Source organism: Thalassophryne amazonica, chromosome 21 (genome assembly GCF_902500255.1).
Source record: "Thalassophryne amazonica chromosome 21, fThaAma1.1, whole genome shotgun sequence".
Classification (NCBI taxonomy): Eukaryota; Metazoa; Chordata; class Actinopteri; order Batrachoidiformes; family Batrachoididae; genus Thalassophryne; species Thalassophryne amazonica.
Genome location: NC_047123.1, coordinates 34,707,241 through 34,726,572, shown reverse-complemented (window position 1 = coordinate 34,726,572; position 19,332 = coordinate 34,707,241). Strand labels below are relative to the sequence as shown.

The window sequence follows — 19,332 nt, the reverse complement described above, 5'->3', positions numbered from 1 at the left end:
TGAGAAGTCACAGGTCAAGGTTGTAATTTGGCCCTAGTTCTTATGTATGGGAATATTTTCAGTAAAATAGATATTTTGAGGAACTAAAAGATACCCCTTTGGTTACTATTAAACAGTAATATGAAGCCATATATCACCTTTCTGTTCATCACTTGAACTTTGATCTTGGGTTACCTTGAAAGGTCAGCTTCAGTGTCAGAACATTTTTAACTCAAACAGTTTCAAGTTAGTATGGATTAAACCCATTGGATTGTTGTGTTGTTGTAGCATCTCCCTATGTATGAAGGGCAAAATACCTTATTGCAATCATACACAGTGCACTGAAAAAGTATTCATCCCTTTGCGATTTTACACATTTTAATTTGTTTATGCCATGTCATACAGTAATTCAGGCTTCTCAGAATTAAAATGTATAAAATTGTCCTCCTTAAACTCAAATTCAAAGCAAATATCTACAACTTGATATCAACTAAATAAGAATATCAAAGCTGAGATGAGTTGCATAAGCGATGGTCTGCTTTGGTACAACACATGTAAATAACTAGTTTTATTGCCAGTTTTCACCAGACAAGTCAGGGGATGGATACATGTACATTTGCAAGTCACTAAATATGTCTTGGACTTAATTTGCATCAGTCTTTAATAAATGCAAACAGTATAGTACTGTATGGTAACTCTGTCTAGAGGCAGTTCTCAAAAACTGACAGTACAAGAAGGAGACGAGTGAGGGAAGCCACAAAGACATCCAGACAAAAGTTATAAGCTTCTGTGGCTGTGATTGCAGAAATTGTGCACAGTGCAAGTTTTGCATTTTTGAGTAACCACTCTTAGTTTCATCATGGAGTGAAGCAGAGAAGGATTTTTTTCTACAAAACACATCAAATCTACAGACCACAGAAATGTTTATTTCTATTTATGTCCAGAGATCTAGGATCCACCATGTACATCAAGGATTCAATGACCATGTACAGATTTTATTGATTTTTATTTATGCTTGAATCTCAGATGTACCTTCTGGCAAATTATAGCTGAACTTTCAAGTCTTATTTTTAAGAAATTCCTCCTCTATACCACTTTATCATGAGGCTGTACAAATGGTGATGCAAAATGTAAAACTTGAACTGTGCACATTTTTTCCAAGACATATTCAGTGACTTGGAAATGTACATGTATCCATCCCCTGACTTGTCTGAAGTAAACTGGCAATAAAACCAATGATTTATGTATGTTATAGCAAAGGGGCCCATTATGTAACCAATCATCTTAGCTTTTATATTTTTATTTAATTTATATCAAGTTGTAGAGATTTGCTTTAACTTTGAATGTAAGGGGGTTAATTTTAAAAGTTTTAATATCAAGAAGCCTGAATTACATTTTATATTTGAAATGACATAAACAAATTTAAATGTGTGGAATACCAAGGGACTGGATACTTTTTCAAGACACTGTTCGTGCAGAGCGTGCACTGAATTATTTATTAATTTACACTTGCACTCTTACTCTTTTTGCTTTTTACATAGTTTTACATCTGAAGTATTCTCATCAATTGCTGTTTTAAATAATACTTTGGTGGTTTTTTCCTTCAGTAGTTTCTGTTTATTTTGAAATCATGTCTCATGTTGTTGGCAGAATAAGAATTTCATTGTACCGTGTGACATTGTCTCTCTTCTATGTCACAGTAAAGTTTAATTCAATTCAAGGGTAAAGTGGTTCAGTTGGTTGGTTTGTTAATGTGTGTGTATATATATATATATATATATATATATATATATATATATATATATATATATATATATATATATATATATATATATCCCAATGGTTCTAGAATCTGATATCTGATTGAATCCCCTTTTTAGTTTCTGTTTTTCAACACCAAATCTATTTTTTCTTCCTATTCCAACAGCTGGCACGACCTACATCTTCGGTAAAGGAGGAGGCCTGATCACGTACACGTGGCCCAGTAACGAGAGGCCAAGCACACGGACGGACAGACTGGCTGTAGGCTTCAGCACAACTATCAAGGATGGCGTCCTGGTTCGCATTGACAGCGCCCCACGTCTGGGTGACTACATCATGCTCCACATTGTAAGTCCCCATGCTGAACATGAACTTTGAAGAAATATTCAGCCGACTCAGGGATTGGTCACAGGAAAAATTTGGAACACTTCTCAATTAATTTTACCATAATTCACCTCAACCCAGAGTTTTTCATGAGTTGCAAGATGAGGAACGTTTGCTCCATTAGTGAATATTCACGTGTCACAGGTCATCTTAATGCCACTGATAGTTGAGGTCACGTTTATACTTTTACGAACGCAAGCATAATCACTCAAAATGATGGCGACAAACAGATCTCTGAATCGTTCCTCAAGTTTAACACCTTGCTGTCTTAAGGCCACAGTCGTGCTGCAAATGAATTATACAAATGGTGCCAATCCATAAAAGTGAAAAAAAGGAGATTGCTCACTCTACTACTCTAAGTCCCCACCATCACCACCATCACCCCCGCTGCCCCCCACTTGAATTACCCTGCTTCTTCTTCACTACATTCAAACTGACTCTTGGCATGAATAATAAATGCAGCTCCCCATACATATGCACTGCATTCCCACATGTTGGAAAACACGATAGAAATGGGGGCTGTGAGTCGGAGTTCTTGGCCAGTCAAATTGCACATCCACACAGCATCTTAACAGCATCACTCTCTGACCTTGTGTTTGACTCATTTACATTTGTATTTCCATAATAATCAACAGTAGCTCCATGAATGCAGAGCATCAAATCACTGCGGTGCAGGTGTGGAGACGTGCTGCAAAAAAAAATACAAATCTGCCGATGAGGAGGAGGCGCTACAGTTGCAACACCAGATTGAAAGCAGTCTTGTTCTTAAAGAGCTCCCCTCATCTCCTGAGCTCTGGCCATGTGGTGCAGAAAAGCAACCATCTGCTCCACAGAGACCAGAGCCAACAACACACTGTTTCTGACTGCCTTTCACAGAATAAAGTGTACATGTGCGCGTTTATGTGGCAGAATGATAGAGATGTACAGTAGCGAGCGAGAACAGCACATTAAGGCAAGGTTCCCCCCCCACGTGCCAGACTGACTGAGTAATTGAAGGAAGGGAAATGGATGCATTTATAATTCTGCCTTTAGATATCACAGCGTATCTAACCAGGCAGAGCAGCTCTTCTGATTTGGCTGCTATAGTCGTTGGGCGGCGAATGTTTTCATCCCTTCAGCCTCATGGTGCTAATAAATTTATTAATAGAATAAGCAACTGGATATTTCATCAATTCACAGAAGTGGCTGAACTTTGTGCAGTTATTGACAGCTGGGTGCTGGTTAGAACATGCTGGATTTCATTTCATATTTACAACTGTTGTGCCCTTAAACTACAAACAAACTTTGCAAAAAAAAAAAAAAAAATCACTGTACGTAGCAATTTTTGAAATCAATTACAGTATTGTTTATCATGAACACAGTGGGAATTGGTGATCTTTACGCTGCAAGTTAACAGGAAGTGCCTAATTCAACCTTACACAAATGTCCAATTTGATTTGATAAACTTAACCCTTGTTTTAACTAAATGGTAAAAATGGTAAATTTATATAGCGCTTTTCCATCTGCATCAGATGCGCAAAGAGCTTTACAGTAATGTCTCACATTCACCCCCAATGTCAGGGTGCTGCCATATAAGGCATTCACTGCACACCAGAATTAAGCAACTAGGGGATTAAGTGGATATGAGTTGATCCTTTTACACCCCTATTCCACAGGATGCTGTTCTACTATGATTGCTCAAGATCCAAAAAGAAGTGGGAAAAACTGGTTGAAACAGCTTAATCCAGCTTGCTTCCTGACAGGCTGTCTTATAAAGTGCAGACCTGGTAACTGGTTGTCTTGTAGAGTGCAGACCTGGCAAGTGGCTGCCTTGTAGAGTGCAGACCTGGCAAGTGGCTGCCTTGTAGAGTGCAGACCTGGCAAGTGGCTGCCTTGTAAAGTGCAGACTTGGCAACTGGCTGACTTATAATGTGCAGACCTGGCAACCCATCTGAAAATGATAGAAAGAAGCTTGAGCTGTTCAACTCTGAACAAAATCCGCAACAAATGCTGCTTTAGGTTCAAATTTTTACCCCAATGGTGCGAGATCAAACAAGTTTCAAGGTGGTACCGATGATGCCTGTGACTACTATGTATACCAAGTTTGTTCAAGATTGGCAAAGATGGATCAAGACATTACTACGATGCTTCAAAGCGTGCCCCAATTTTGTATTTGGGATTAAACTGGAATAGCCCAGTTATTTACAATTAACATTTATTATTACAGATCTAGATGCCACTGTGGGGAAAGGTCTTGCATAAAGTCAGTATTTAGCTTCCCAGATTGTCTTAGAATGCAGGAAAAAGACTTTCGACTTTTAAAATTTTCAGCACACCCAAATAACGCCCCACCACCTGCAGGTGGAGCCGCCCCAATTACTGTGTAATACAAGGTTCTGCAGCTATTATTCAGCACACCACGACCCCAAACCCTGTTTGAACCTCATGTTCATGAGGAACGATGCAGATTTCACTTATCTGGCTGTTCAATCCGGTAAGATTCATGAAAGATTTCCAGATGTTTGTTCATCCAGTCTACATCTGCTTTGTAGCCTTGGGAGGGCAGTTGTGATGGTTTGCAGAAGATTGTGATGTGGTTGAGATGAAGATCAACACTTTCAAATGCCACACAATCGTACCTGATGGTCGTATTTGAAGTCGTTCCAACTTTGGCTCAGGACACTTCTTGGATTTCATCTTGTTGAAACGTTTTAATTAACTCAAATTTGTTGTCACCATTGTGATATTCCCAAAACATGCAGTAGGGATTATATCACATATCCCACCTGGCGTGGGAACACTTCAGAATCCCCTAGGAGCATCTGGGGGGCATAACTTCAGAAAATGATATCTGGCGTAATTTGATTTGTTAACCTGTTTCCTGATAAACCCGACCCCGGACAGGTTTAAGAAAACAGGTGGACAGCTCATCTTCCCAAAATGATTCCATAGTAACAGTAATAATAGAGATTTTCTCCAGTCTGGGCCTCTCAAAAGTGTCAGAGATAACAACACCTAATGAGACATCAGGTCCTCTGTGTCAGCAATTTGTGTTTAATGATTAACTGGGGGAAAAGGTCAAAGGTGTCACGCCTTTCAATTCTGAATATACATGGAACCAAAGGTCTGAACATGCCCACAGCTATTACCTTAGCCTTTGACATTATTAGCTTGCTACTTGAGAATCAGCTCACTAGCACAGAGATAGATGCAGTAAAATATCTTTACTGTGCACTTCTCATCTTATGCATTGTAGAGTAAATGTCTAGAACGTTACTATACTCAGCTTTAGCACATGTTCAGTTTGATTATGCAGCATCTTCCTGCAACCGCAGTCTGCGTAAAATGTGTAAATCTAAACTATGGGTGGCCCAGAACAAATTCCTGAGGTGGACCCACAATGGATATGTAGAACTAGACAGGATAGATCTTTTAAGTGTATATGATTGAGTAAACCAGCTGGATGTTAGTCATATATGGCTCACAATATGCTAAACTGTTAGGAAAGTGTAACACAAAGGTAAATTTTTCAAGTTACGTGTTTTTATTGCAAACTAGTTTGAAACTGTAGTACACATATATTTCTTTCATAAACCACAAAGCTCAAGATAACTCATTAACTATTAACTTTGAAAATGTCACTTTTCCATTATGGAAAAGTGAAATTAGTAAGAGTATGGACCCTTGTGGATGTTATTTTTGACAGACAATTCTCAGGTTGTTTTCAACTTGTTATAATTTCTTAATACGCGTATCTTTTATACAAATTGACAATGTATATTGGAGAATACATATTTCAAAGTAGAATGCCCATCTAAGTGTAAATGTTAGCTATAGTTTATGTGACTTTTAACCATCTATATCTCCCACTTGGTTTTGACAGACGGTGTAACATCTGCAAGGGTCATATTTAATTTAATTGTTTTGTGCTTAAAATTGACTCAAGGGCCTTTTATTTACTTTTAATGTTTAATTTCATGGGTTTTCTATTGACTAACGCACAATGCAATTGCCTTGAGGTTGGTTTGAAAAAGTATGACCTGGTTGAATAAGTGAGGTCCAATCGTGTTATAATATGTGATGAAAAAAAGTGGATTTTCCAAACATCTTTTCAATTTTTCTTTATTTTATGAGCAACGAAATACACTCAAATTATGCATACTATATATACATTAGTTACATTAGTGTTAACAATAACAAACATTTCTATTCAACAATCCATATTTAATAAACACATTCATGAAGTATAACGGTATGAATATAACGGTTTAGCATATTGTGAGCCATATACATATGTATGTGTGAAGAATTTACCATATCTAGGGATGTACACCAATACCATCTATGTACCTCAGAACACAGTGTTGTCTTGCCTTATGTTTGGGGTCTAGCTCAGAATAATTTCAGTTATCATGGTGCTAAAATCTGGGATGATATCCCCAGCTCAGTTACACGTCTTCCAAATTAATAAATCGTGAAACAGGATGTTGAACACTTTCTCGAGAATAGAAATTTGTTGCCAGATCAACATGATTATGTTATTATATTATAAGTGTAATGTTCACAGTACTTCACTTTTTCCACATTTTGTTATGTTACACCATTATTCCATAATGCATGAAATTCATTTTTCCCCTCAAAATTCCACACACAATACCCCATAATGACAATGTGAAAAAAAGGGGGTTTTTTTTTGTTGTTTTTTTTAGATTTTTGCAAGCTTATTAAAAATTTTTAAAAAAAACAAAGAAATCACATGTACATAAGTATATAAGCTCTTTCCGGATGGACTGTATGTCTATTTATGTTTATGATGCTGGTGCTATCTTCAATAGACATAAATCGAATCCAGTCAAATCAAGAGACAAACGGATCAACAATTGTCTGTATGTGTCTTACAACCTGCATTCAAATCCCTTTTGCTGCAGTTAGTCTGGAGGCTGTTCTCCATCATGATGTGTTTTCCATTGAAATATTTGACTTTTTTATGTGTGTATGTGTTTTTAAGAACTTCACTGCGGAAAGATGAATGTCATCATTTGACTTACACTCTGGATGTCTTATTGTTTGACAGAAAAAAATTTGATGAAGAATGCAGGCATTTAGAGGCCCAGGCTAATCTCTTCCCTCCCTCTCTCCCTCCATTTTTCTCGCTGTCTCTGGTGTTCTTCATTATCCCTTCTCTCCTCTCTGTGATTAGCTTACGGCTTGTTTGGCAATCATGAATTAAAATGCTGATTGTAGTGTTTACATTTTAACTGCTAAGAACAACTGCATGCTTGTTTTGAAATCTGAGGGGCAATTTAGATCATTTGCTGAGATGAGCGCAGGATTTTTTTTTTTCTGCCGGAACTTATGAGTTCATTTGATACGTGCACATGATGGAGACGAACATCATTCCACGATGACTTGAAACAGTCAAACCGCTGCGTGGTTCTAGATACGGAGAGTGCAGCATTGTCGCTAAAAGTCACAGTTTGAAAAAGCAATAACGATCATGGACATTTGTGATGTAGAGTTTTTGATGAGTCTAAACGTGCAGGAGGATGGAGGTTTTGATTGACACAAGACAAACATGAAGTATTTACACATACATACATTATACTGTATATTATGTTAAAGTAGGTCAGATAAATGAGGAATAGCATGTAATGTAAATCCCATGGCTTTATTTTATTACTTAAAAATAATCATTAATATTTTGGGGTAATTTAAAACTTTATTACAACATTTAAAAAAAATTTATTGATTTATTTTTAATGTTGTCTCATGCCCCACCTGCAGTACCTTCATTGATCACAAGGGGGCCCTCAATTTGGAAAGCAATCTAAATCTAAATCTGGGCTTTTGCTTTATTCCTGATTTGTATGTTTGATAGTTCTTCGTTATACTTTTTAGTTGATCTCTGTTACTGTTAGAATGGTCAAAGCAGTGGGTCGCCCCGCTGAGTCTGGTCTGCTTGAGGTTTCTTCCTCAAAACATGCAGGGGGGAGTTTTTCCTTACCACTGTCACCAACGTGTTTGCTCAGGAGGGTTGGTAAGGTTAGATCTTACCCTTATGAAGTGCCTTGGGGCAACTTATGTTGTGATTTGATATTATATAAATAAACTGAATTAAATTGAATTGTACTGAACAGGGGCAGCACGGTGGCTTAGTGGTTAGTACTGTTTCTCACAGCAAAAAGGTCATGGGATCGATTCCCACATGTGGCCTTTCCGTGTGGAGTTTGCATGTTCTCCCCAACTGGCGTCCTGTCCAGGGTGTACCCCACCTCACGCCCTATGACTTCTGGAATAGGCTCCAAACACCCCCCCCCCCCCCCCGCCCCCATGACCCTTAATTGGATGAAGCAGTTGAAGATGAGTGAGTGAGTGAACTAAACAGTGTGACTCCACTTGGCTGCCTGAAATTACTTTCTCGCAGACTCATTTCATTTTACTTGCCCCGATCATAAGAAAGGTCCGTACTTAAAGGAACAGAAGGTTTAGGCGTAACGTTACTGCAGTGATAAATGTGCTACTGATAGTGAATTTTATTAAATGCTGCATTCTGCTAACTGTCAGAAAAAATTGTGCAGATATTAAAAATCTGCAGCAGTTTCTTTTTGTGTGAAAATATAACCTTGTGACTGGGTTATTATCGGTTTGACTTGCCAATCTCTGAGAAAATCTAAATGTGTGTTCGACAGTGGAAAGGTATCCGGAATAATGCTGCATTAAAAGATAAGTGCTTGCTTCTACTGCAAAGGATTTCTTTCCACGAATACTGAAATTTGCTGATACACATTCTGTACCTGAATACCGCTATTATCTGAGAAGCCAGTGGTCTTTTATTTTTCTGTTTCTTCCCGTTTTTAGTGTTTAAATTGATACTCCAAAGTACACAGAGACAAGACAGAGGAAGAAGGTCCAGGATCAGAGTTGCTGCTTTAGTCCTTCTCGTGTAATTTACGCCGTTTTAACGTGAGGACAGCTGTAGCTTTGTTCATCGTAACGCCACCGAGCCACAATGAACTCGCATCTGTTGTAGGTGACGGTTTAAAGTCAGACACAAAGCGATGCTGCGTGTGCTCCATCAGGTTTCACATCTGGCAGCTCTTCTGCTTTCTAATTAAGAGAGAAAACGGCAACAAGACACCTGACAAGATAATGACTTTGTGACTATTGCAGGCGAGCGTCTCCCAACAGATAACTTTAAACTATGAGACACTTTATGCAACATTATTACAAACTCAATTTGCCAGAATTAAGATAAAGAGCATGATTTAAAAATAAAAATGTAACCAACAGGAATGTTTGTTACATTAACCTTCATGATTATATGAAGAGGTACTACAGTCTTTGTAAAGGCAGGATTGGAAATTTGTAATAAATGACGTGATTTTTGATGATCCATGTGTGAACATGATTTAGTGGTCTTAGTGGTCACCAAGCCGCTATGATTAGCAACAAGATTTAATAAATGGCATGCAAACAAAAGGTCTACTTTACGTTTTCCTGCCTGAAGAAGCCCCAAAGATGTCCTGCTGTCTCAACATTTCTATTTAAACTAACATATAAAACAATAGCTGCACCTTATTATGTTAAAACATGCCACCTTGGCCAAAAATAGGAGGTTCACTGGTAATGTCACAGCTGAATATGCAGTAGTTTTTTACAGAGTTGCTGATGGAGGTTTGGTGGGTCGACTAACTGGTTGAATGGGAACCATGTATTGATGCTATGTAGCACCAAAAAAGTTCCCATATGAGAGTGTTTCTCAAATATTTTCAGACCAAGGACCACTTGACCAATAATAATTTGCAGACCATTGTCCCAATCATCTTCCCTAACATGTCTTGGTCAACCAAGGAAAAGACATTTTACCTGGAGGCCTTTTTCACCAACAAATCATACCAATTGGAGCATAATTTTGAAAGAGCACGACTTTTATGCAAATCGACCAAGATAACTGAAACTTTGAGGAATGATCGTACAGTTTAAGTCTTTGTAGGATTTATTACAATTTTTATGGTTTCTGTTCTTTTTGGGGGGGGTCACCCTGTACATGTTATGATCTATTCAACTTTGGGTTGTTTTAAACAGTTTAGAAAAACCTTTAAGTTAGAACATTATATTGATTTAAAATGTGATATTTTACCAATATACTCATGGACCACTAGGGGTCACTCACCAGTGGTCCGTGGACCACTTTTTGAGAAAGGCTGCCCAATCATTATGACTTTGGCTCAAACATGTATGGTGGGCTTGAAAACTGATTTTCTGCATGAGCAGAAACTGTCTTACTTTTTTGGGTGAGAGTAAACGGTAACACTTTACTTGAAGGTATCGTCATAATAGTGACATGATACTGTCATAACTGTAACTTGGCACAGTCATGAAGGTGTCATAAACCTTATGTCAATGTCATAAACATTTATGACTGCTGTTGGCATACAACTGAAGACCAAAAAAAGACCGACGACAACTTCTGGTCATGTCACTTTGATTAAAGTCAGGTTGTTATAATCAAAACAACTCAAAAAATGTCAACTTGTCATTATAAAAACTGAATGAAACTTAATGACAGCAGTCATAAATGTTTATGACATTGACATAAAGGTTATGACACCTTCACGACTGTGTCATGTAACAGTTATGACAGTGTCATGTCTCTATTATGATGATACCTTCAAGTAAACTACCCCTGTAACCTGTAACTCTTAAACTAACCACAATCAGAACTAAAAAGGCAGTAAAACAATAAGAAGAGCAATACTTCTCATAAACAAACTTGATGCAGAGGGGTACTTTCCATGTCAGGCTAAAAAAAAAAAGATAAGTCACTATTTGATGGCATGCATTGAAAAACATGTTGGCATCACATAGAACTACATTGTATTTGTTGAATTTATTGAAGATTTGTTTGAATTTCTGCAATCACTGAGTAAAGATAATCTGTACTGGTAAATAGCATGTTACAACTGCACTGACATAAAACGGTCATTCTGGTCGCATACGCATTTGTGTTTATATTGTGGGAAAAAGGGCTTTTTTAAAGATGTGGTTTTGTTTTTCACACATTACTATCTTCTGATTTAACTATGTCCAACATGTTTTTCTATACCTCGGAGACTGAGTGTTTTACATGCATTAACAGCCCATCAGACTTTCACTTTTCTAAAGGAACTCTTGCACATGAAATTGCTTTGGCCACTTGAGATTTCCCATCATGCTAATTCATTAGGAGGAAAGGTGCTACTGTTGGATAATTGGAAACCTAAGTGCAGACAAGTGCAGACATTCAAACACAAGATGTGGAGATGAGTGTCTAAATAAGGATAAAGGTGTTACGTAGCCTACACGACTGTATTCTTCTCTTGTATTTAGTAGTATTGTATTTTTATGCACAGTGTCTCTTCCCAGCCATCAGATTTTTCTAACCGTGTCTATTTTTTCATCCTCCCTCCTCCCCTGGCTGTCGCTCCCCTTCACTCCTCCTCCCTCTGACAGACCTAATATAAGATGTTTGATGTGTACCTGTGTGCATCAGCGCGTATACAGCCAGGAATGTATTGCTTCTATCAAGTTACCCTACCTCGCCAGAGAAAGATAGATATTATCGTGGTTATGGCTCATGGCCTCTGATAACATTACAGCTTCTTATTTGACTTTGTATTTCCTTACCTCCCACATTTGAGTCTCCCTGTGGAAATAAAGAGCTGGAAAAATATACCTTGCAGCTGTTTTCACAACTTGTTGTATGCAGTACACGCAGTCAGCATTATTGCAAATTTGTTGATAAATAACCGTGGCTCTAAACAGTGGAGTTATTTATATCTTCACTGTTTTATGATTCTGATTTTCCAGCTGACACATCAGATTACATTATTTAAACTTCTGATTATTATTTAACTAAACAAAAAGGAAAAATATAGTCATTACAAGATTTTTGGCATTTCTGCAGATTCCTCATGATGGGGTTAATATATCTTGCCCCTTTATTACTGATGTATTGTCCCTGGCGGTCCGTATAATAACTTTTCACAGTGGGCTGGGTTTAACTGGAATATGAGCCACTAGATGGTGAGTTGGCCGGAGTGTGTGAGGTCAACCATTAATGCTTTTTGTTGTTGAAAAAAGTTAATCACAAAAGATTAGTCTTTGTTTTTAAGTGTGCAGATTGTCTTTGGTTTAAGCATAATACAAAACCAGAGTGCTTCATGATATTTATAGCATATGTTGTAAATATACCCTTAAAACTGGATTTTTCTGTTAGGTATATCATATTGTATACAGTCTTGAAGGAGTCATTTTCATTATCTTCACATTACTGAATCCTTGGATAAGCACCAAGCTGATGGGCCTCAGCACCTACATAGGATTTAATACTTCACTGTCAGTCAAAGTAGGTCACAATAAATAAACAATATTATTGTTCAAAGATGTATATTTGGATGCAGTGCAGGGCGTATTTGAAGATTATGTATTTGGGTGGCAGTTGGAAAATATTAATTTAATTTGTGAAAGTGGTTGAGTTTGTTTGCATAGTAGAAGCTTGTCAAAATGTGGAGTTGATTGAGGTGGGGGAAGTCCGATAGTCCTCCAGGGTTCACTATGCCCCACCCACTTTCAAACTGTCCAGTCAAATCAGCTCTGACATGATATCCAGTGAAAAGTCTGAAGACCTCACTCTAAGGCCCATTTATGCTCCATTTACGTGCAAAAAAATCTATCCATACATCTAAAGAGGCGCACACATACTTTTACGTGCCCTTTTCATTGATGCGGATATCACTGCGAAAATGTCTTGAAAGATTCTGACAACATCAAACATGGCTACGGCAGAGGAAGTCAAAATAATACTGTGTGCTCATTATATACAAGATCATATGTAAAACTGTAGTCTCTTGTTGCCATTGGTGATGGCCTTCTTTGTGTACTCTTGATTTTAGTTTGGTCTTCCCCCTTGAAATTTGGATACGCTGCCCCCAAAGGTGTGGAGCAGGTTGCTGAGTGCCAATCTGTAAACCTGGGTTTGAATCCCGCTCGTGAGGTGCTAGCTCGAGAGATGCTACCTCTCGGCAATCTTGGACAAGATGTTTAATGTGTATTGTCTCAGTCCACCCAGCTGTAAAAGGGTACTGACCTCAGCTAGGGAAGTAACCTGCGTCAGTCTGGTGTCCCGTCCAAGGGGAGTAGTCACTCATGCACTTGATGCTACGGAATCTGAAGATAAGCACTGGCGCCAACGGGCTTCAGGGTCTATATTGGACTCTCTCCATGATTTTTGGTGATATTGCTCGGTTTTGTCCATAACCACAAGTTTTCAGAAAATAGACACAAATCTGGTTGTTAAGCGCTGACGTAACGCATCACGTGATAAATCTGTTTCTGGGTCCAAAGACCTCCAAGTTTACAATTAAAGTTATGTCTGTTTGATCCTTTTAAGGATTTACAGTTTAAGTTTAGTTTGTGTTTACATTGTATGCAAACCTCTGTCCCTCCCTTCTTCACCTCCACCTCCGTTAACCGCATTCATCTGGTTCTATGGTCAGAACACTTAATAAAACTTTTTTTTTCTTTTACTTTACATATTTTATTATACACAGGTTAAATATACATTTTTTTTTGTTAATAAAAAATTATTTATTACAATAAACAGGACGTTAAAGTGCAAACTTCACTTTCCCCCCGAACGACATGAACAGGAAGCGATCGCAGCTCACAGCAACTCCCACTAAAAATAACGGAGAAACGACCTGAGCGTCTGACATTTTACATAAAACAAACGCAGTATCAATGTTTAAAAACCCATTTAATATATCCAGGAGAGTTTTATGTTGCGATGTTAATGCTGTTGTCTGTGTGCAGCGGTGTAAGTGCAGCCTGATCAGATTGTCTCAGTGCAGTTCTCAATGTTAATGACAGTGCGCCTTTTTTGTTTGGAGCTGGAAGTTGAAAATCACATGATGCGTTACATCACACTTAACAACCGGATCGGGGATGTTAACATTGTGCGTAAATGAGACCTTACACTTCGGCACACTGTACACGTGTGCATTTTTGTTGAGAAACGGTGCCTGGAGGTCATCAGATACCACCTGCAAAACAATTGAGATGTTTTTTTGTTTGTTTTTTGTTGGGGTTTTTTTTTTATCTCTGTTCACACTGCGGCACTTTACACATTATGGAGGAAAGACGCCGTTTATTTAGAAATATGTGGCGCACTAGTAATCCGGTATTGTTTCAGATGCTTGTCAGATGACAGAGAATAATCAAAGGAGGAGGCTGAGAATGCCGAGCCTGTGGTTATTAATAATTAACAGCTTTGGCAGGCACCTTCGCTTTGACTGAAGGCACCGAAAGAGAAGAGCAGATGCACATAAATGCACTTTACACTGAAAGCCTTTTTTGGGCCTTGGTGTTTTGCCATGCATGGGTAAACGCAAACAAGTAACACGAGTACGCTTCCTCTTCATGTCGCCATCTCTCACTCCCTCCTACACTTTGACCATGTACATAATAATGTGTGTTTATTGCAGCAGCGTTTCCAGAGTCGCGTGCTTTTCCAGCACTCCACAGCACGCCGACGCTGACACTCCAAACGAGGTGGGAGGGCTGTTCAGGGCTGTGTGCCTGTCAGTCACTTCTGTCAAGAAGAGGCACTTTATAATAGATGGCCCCTGACAAGCATGTACACGCATCACCTTCCCAACTCCAAGCAGAGCAGCAAGTCATAACCGATCAAGCTGGACAAACAGTGTAGCGATAATCCAACGTGCCCATGTGGTCTGTGGCCTTCGCCCCGGCCTCACTGATGTATATTTCATGGATTAAGATGAAAAATTTAATAAGAAACAACAAACGGCGCGCCTGTCGCTGCCTAGTTTGCACGCGTTCAGCCTCCCCTCTGGGGGCAGCTCGTGTTTTCACAGTTTCATGGTAGGACATGAATCCCATTCTCACGGTGACGAAGAGACAGAAGGAAGAGATGAAAGAGGGACAGTGGAGCATCTTGTACATCCCAAAGTAGAACAAATACAAGCTCTCGAGTGAAAAGGGGAATGAGAAGGGGCGGGGAGGAAAGGAGCTGGGGATAGAAAAGGAAAGCTGTGGGTAGTTTAGAATTCAGATCAGGATCAGAGACAAACATGGCTCAGATAGGTCTCGGCACACAAGCACGTTGGCTCAGAATTCCAAATTATGTGTTGCCTCTCTCTGGCTGTGACGCCACCTCCCTCCCTCCCTCCCGCTCCCTGCTACAAGCGTTTTCCCTCGTCACTTTCTCCTGCCTATCTTTTTGTTCTGTTGTATTGCCACAGCAATACTGTTGTTTCCATGTGGAAGGTTAGATTGTGTTGATCGCTGTCAGGTCAGATGTTTGAATTCAGCTGCACCTCCAACACAACTCCAGGGTCACATCACCATGAAAGTTCAGCTGGCTATAAGATGGACTGCACTTGCGCTTCTGTGTCCGTGGTTCTTCATGATGACTGTGCATGCAGACTGAGTAGCACCGTAGGCCAAAGTCATTCTGAAACTCAACCAGACACACAAGAAAAAGACAAACTGTGCAGAGTCTGTGTGTGTGTTGATGCAACTTCTCAGTTATCCAGGTAGGTAGGATTGGAACTGGACCCTGCTGGTCCCCAAGACCAATCCGGTCCACCATCCATCTAAGTGGCCTCCCCCAGTAGTCTGTGTGTATGTGTGACGGTGGATGATCTTATTTTGGAAGGGGTGCGATGAGGTGGATGACAGGAGCTTGATCATGACTTGAGATATGACAGATGATGTGCAAAGAGATGGTCTACCAGGAGACAGCTTGGACAGAAAGAAACAGAGTAAGATTAATAGTCAAAAGCTCTTACCAGTGTTCTGGAGAGACACCTCAGATGTTCTTCCTAGAATCTACTGGAGTCACAGTTTGAATGTTCCAGTGGTACTAGGTCCATGTTGCATTTCAAGTTCCACCTCTCTTACGGTTCTTCTTCTGAGATGTGTGTGGGTCAAGCCCAGTCTGATAACTGTTTGCTGACTGATCTAGATGAGCTAATCTTGAACAAGTAGTGGATAATTTACTAGCCTGCCAATATGTAAATCTGGGTTTGAATCCTGCTCATGCTACCTGCCTGTGTCCTTGAACAAGACACTTAATCTGCACCCCAGTCCACCTAACTGTAAATGGGTACCAGCCTTGGCTGGGGAAGTAACCTATGTCAGATTGGCATCACGTCCAGGCGACTTTGTAGAGTCTGACTTGCTTCACGCTGCAGAATCCAGAGATAAGAAACCAGCTTAAATAGGAATCAGGGCCAGATAGGACTTGGGACTGAGCTAGCAAGCACATAAGGCTTGTTCAGAGCATTTGCAAGCTAATGATGTGTGTTAATGACTAAATAACAGGTTGTCAATTATTAATGCTGAGCACGTAGCTCAGTGAGGTAGGAGTTGGATGTCCAACATGTAGACCTGTGTAAGATTCCCAGTCACGTCCACAGATAAGACACTTCATCTGTATTGTCTTAGTTCATCGAGCTGTAAATAGCTACCGACCTTGTCTGAAGAAGTAAAAAGTACTGATGTCACATCCAGGAAGTATTGCAAACTCTTATCTTCTTTGTTCTATAGATTCTGGAAAAAAGCACCAGTGGGCCTCAGACCCATATAGGACATACAGGACTTAAAATTGAGAGTCTAGATAAGTATAGACTAGATAATAGTCAAAAATGGCCAGTATGTACTGAGATGATGCACCCTAACCTAACCACACCCCTGTTTTGTTGCACCGAGTGGAGTTGAAACTTGTCACACCCCTCTTCAAAGTCAGGGGCGTCTCCCTCTTTCACACACACACTGTGTTGGTGATTGGAACACGGGTCAGACTGACTCAGCAGGCACATCTCAGAGTCAGCTGGAATCCAGAATGGACGTGTCCCAAGTTGATCTTGCAGAAGACGAGACTTTGAGGATATTTTGCACAAAACCCCAGTCAGAAACAGTTTTTACCCGTTTAATCTTGCACTTCTGATATTTTGGTATGATGACCTCCCTGAGCTGATTCACTGAGCTCCCCCTCCAGGAATGAGGATTTGTCAGGATGCAGAAATAAAATCCAAGTAAGACCAGCCCTTTAAACAGAGACATCTCATATCTTCATCCTCCCCTCAGCCAGCACTGGCGTCAATTTATAATTGTCCCGATTTGCCTTGTTCCAAGCGCTCTGATGTGGCGAGAGGAGACAGTGTGTGATGAGCACCTTAATGAAAGATCAGAGGGATTTGGTATTGATTGAGGTGCAGCCTGCACACAAACACATTCCCAAAATCCACCTGCCAGGTCCTCCTCGTCCTCACGTCCAGCCTCTGCTCTTCTCCAGTCTCTCACCTGAGCCATCGCGGACAAAATAGACATGAAGAGACAAACCGACAGACCTAAAACACAGAGATTCACATTTTAGCAACTTGACTCCTCTTTGGATTATTGAAAAGAGGGAGGGTGATGAATTGAAGGCCTTCTCAAGTGATAAACGTCAGCATTATAGTATAAATCTGGCGGGAAGAAGGAAATAGATTATGTGCCTTTAGTGTCGGAGACGGTGTGGCAGATTGGCTCACGCACAAACACAAACTTAAATATGTGTACATACGTATGTACACACCACAGATGTACTCAAAGAGAAATAAGCACTTGCAGATTCTTTCTTAAGCAACTTGAAGTTGTTATTTTTTTTGGGGGGGGGGGGGGGGGTTCCCCGTGAAGCTCCAACGCAGATGGAGTGAAAGTGTCAAACTTCATAAATGTGCATTTTCTGGACTACGAGTTTGCAACTGTACATAATCCTTTCAAAAAAGACAAAAAAAAGGACTGTGGAAATATGTAACATAAGGAGAAAAGATTTGCTCCTGGATGAGTGATTGTATGCACGGAATCACTGAAGGTTATATATCTTGGCGTTGTATTGATCAAATGTTGGAGGCAGGCAGTGGGGCAGATACCAAGGACATGACAGCTAAGTCTTCCATGTCCACACCTCTTGTTCTCCTCCTCCGCTGCCCTTAGCCATTTCCTCTGTCTCTCAACTGTGTGGAACAAAATAACATATTTTCTATTTTTAGTGTGAGCTCCTGTTCTGCAAAGAGCTCCTTCTGTGCTCGATCGCACAGACATACACCGTAGTTCCTGTCAGGTCAAAGCTGGCTCCAAAGAGACTGCAGCCCCCAACACAATCCCATCCAAGTCAGCCAACAGCTTTATGACCTTTTTGAATTCCGAAAAACATCTGACATGCAAGGGCACATGCACAGGCTGGGATGGTTAGACTTTTTTATTATTATTATTATTATTATTTGTACAAGTGGTATTTTTGTGTTAAAATCAAATGAAATAATCTCAACTACTACAAAAATGTAAACATTATTAATTCTCTTCCAAAATAAATGCATCTGCTGCAAATCTCATCCAAATATTTTTGCCAGCTAAGGAGGTTATGTTTTCACAAGTTTTCGTGGTGGGCGGGTGGGTCGGTTGTGTTGGAGGAGTGGAGCACGGGACACACAATCACACATACACAAAACACTGAATGTTGGTCAGAAGCTGTTAAGAAGATGAATAAATAGTACCAAAAATGCAGACAGCTCCACAGTGACTGGGTGAAATAATAAAGGATTATTTACCGACCGTCAGGTCTGTATGTTGGAAATATCAGACTGACATGTTGTCAGTACAGACTCCGAGCGAAAAACATGGAGGTCTGATATCCTTGTACAGACCAAGCGAGAGATGTTCATATTTGTTTATTATATGGCTATTATATATATCAACATGCAAAATTACAGTATCACCCAAATATGAAAGCTGCTGACAGCTCATAGTCCAACCTGTTCACTTCACCTCCATGAAGAACTTGATAATAAATGGTCCGGACTTTAGCTGTAAGCTTTCAATAGTGGGTTTTTTCAGATGCTCTTTAGATATTTATGGAGTATGTTCATGTCCCGACTTCATTTTTCTAATCGGATTTTTAGCTTCCTCATTTGTAATGAAAAGACGCATTCAGATATGATGGAAACCAAACAGTCCAAAGTGTATCAGGCATGGGCAGAGAGTCAGCAAGTCTGAAGGCTCAGCATGGGCAAAACAGGTGGTGAGGCTGTGTGCAGCTGGCACAAGCTGTATCAATGAACTAGCAAGGAGTGGATGAATGAGCCAGTCTTTTAAACTGCGCTGGAGTAGATGATTGATTGA

General features: G+C 39.7%; 1 protein-coding gene across 1 annotated transcript in view; it reads left to right on the top strand.

Annotated features, from left to right (window-relative positions):
* Positions 1-19,332, top strand: part of LOC117502739 (neurexin-3b-like) — a 460,000-nt gene that overhangs the window by 312,555 nt on the left and 128,113 nt on the right. Inside the window, 1 exon segment of the mRNA XM_034161843.1 lies at positions 1,907-2,088. Coding sequence (XP_034017734.1) covers positions 1,907-2,088 — 182 coding nt within the window.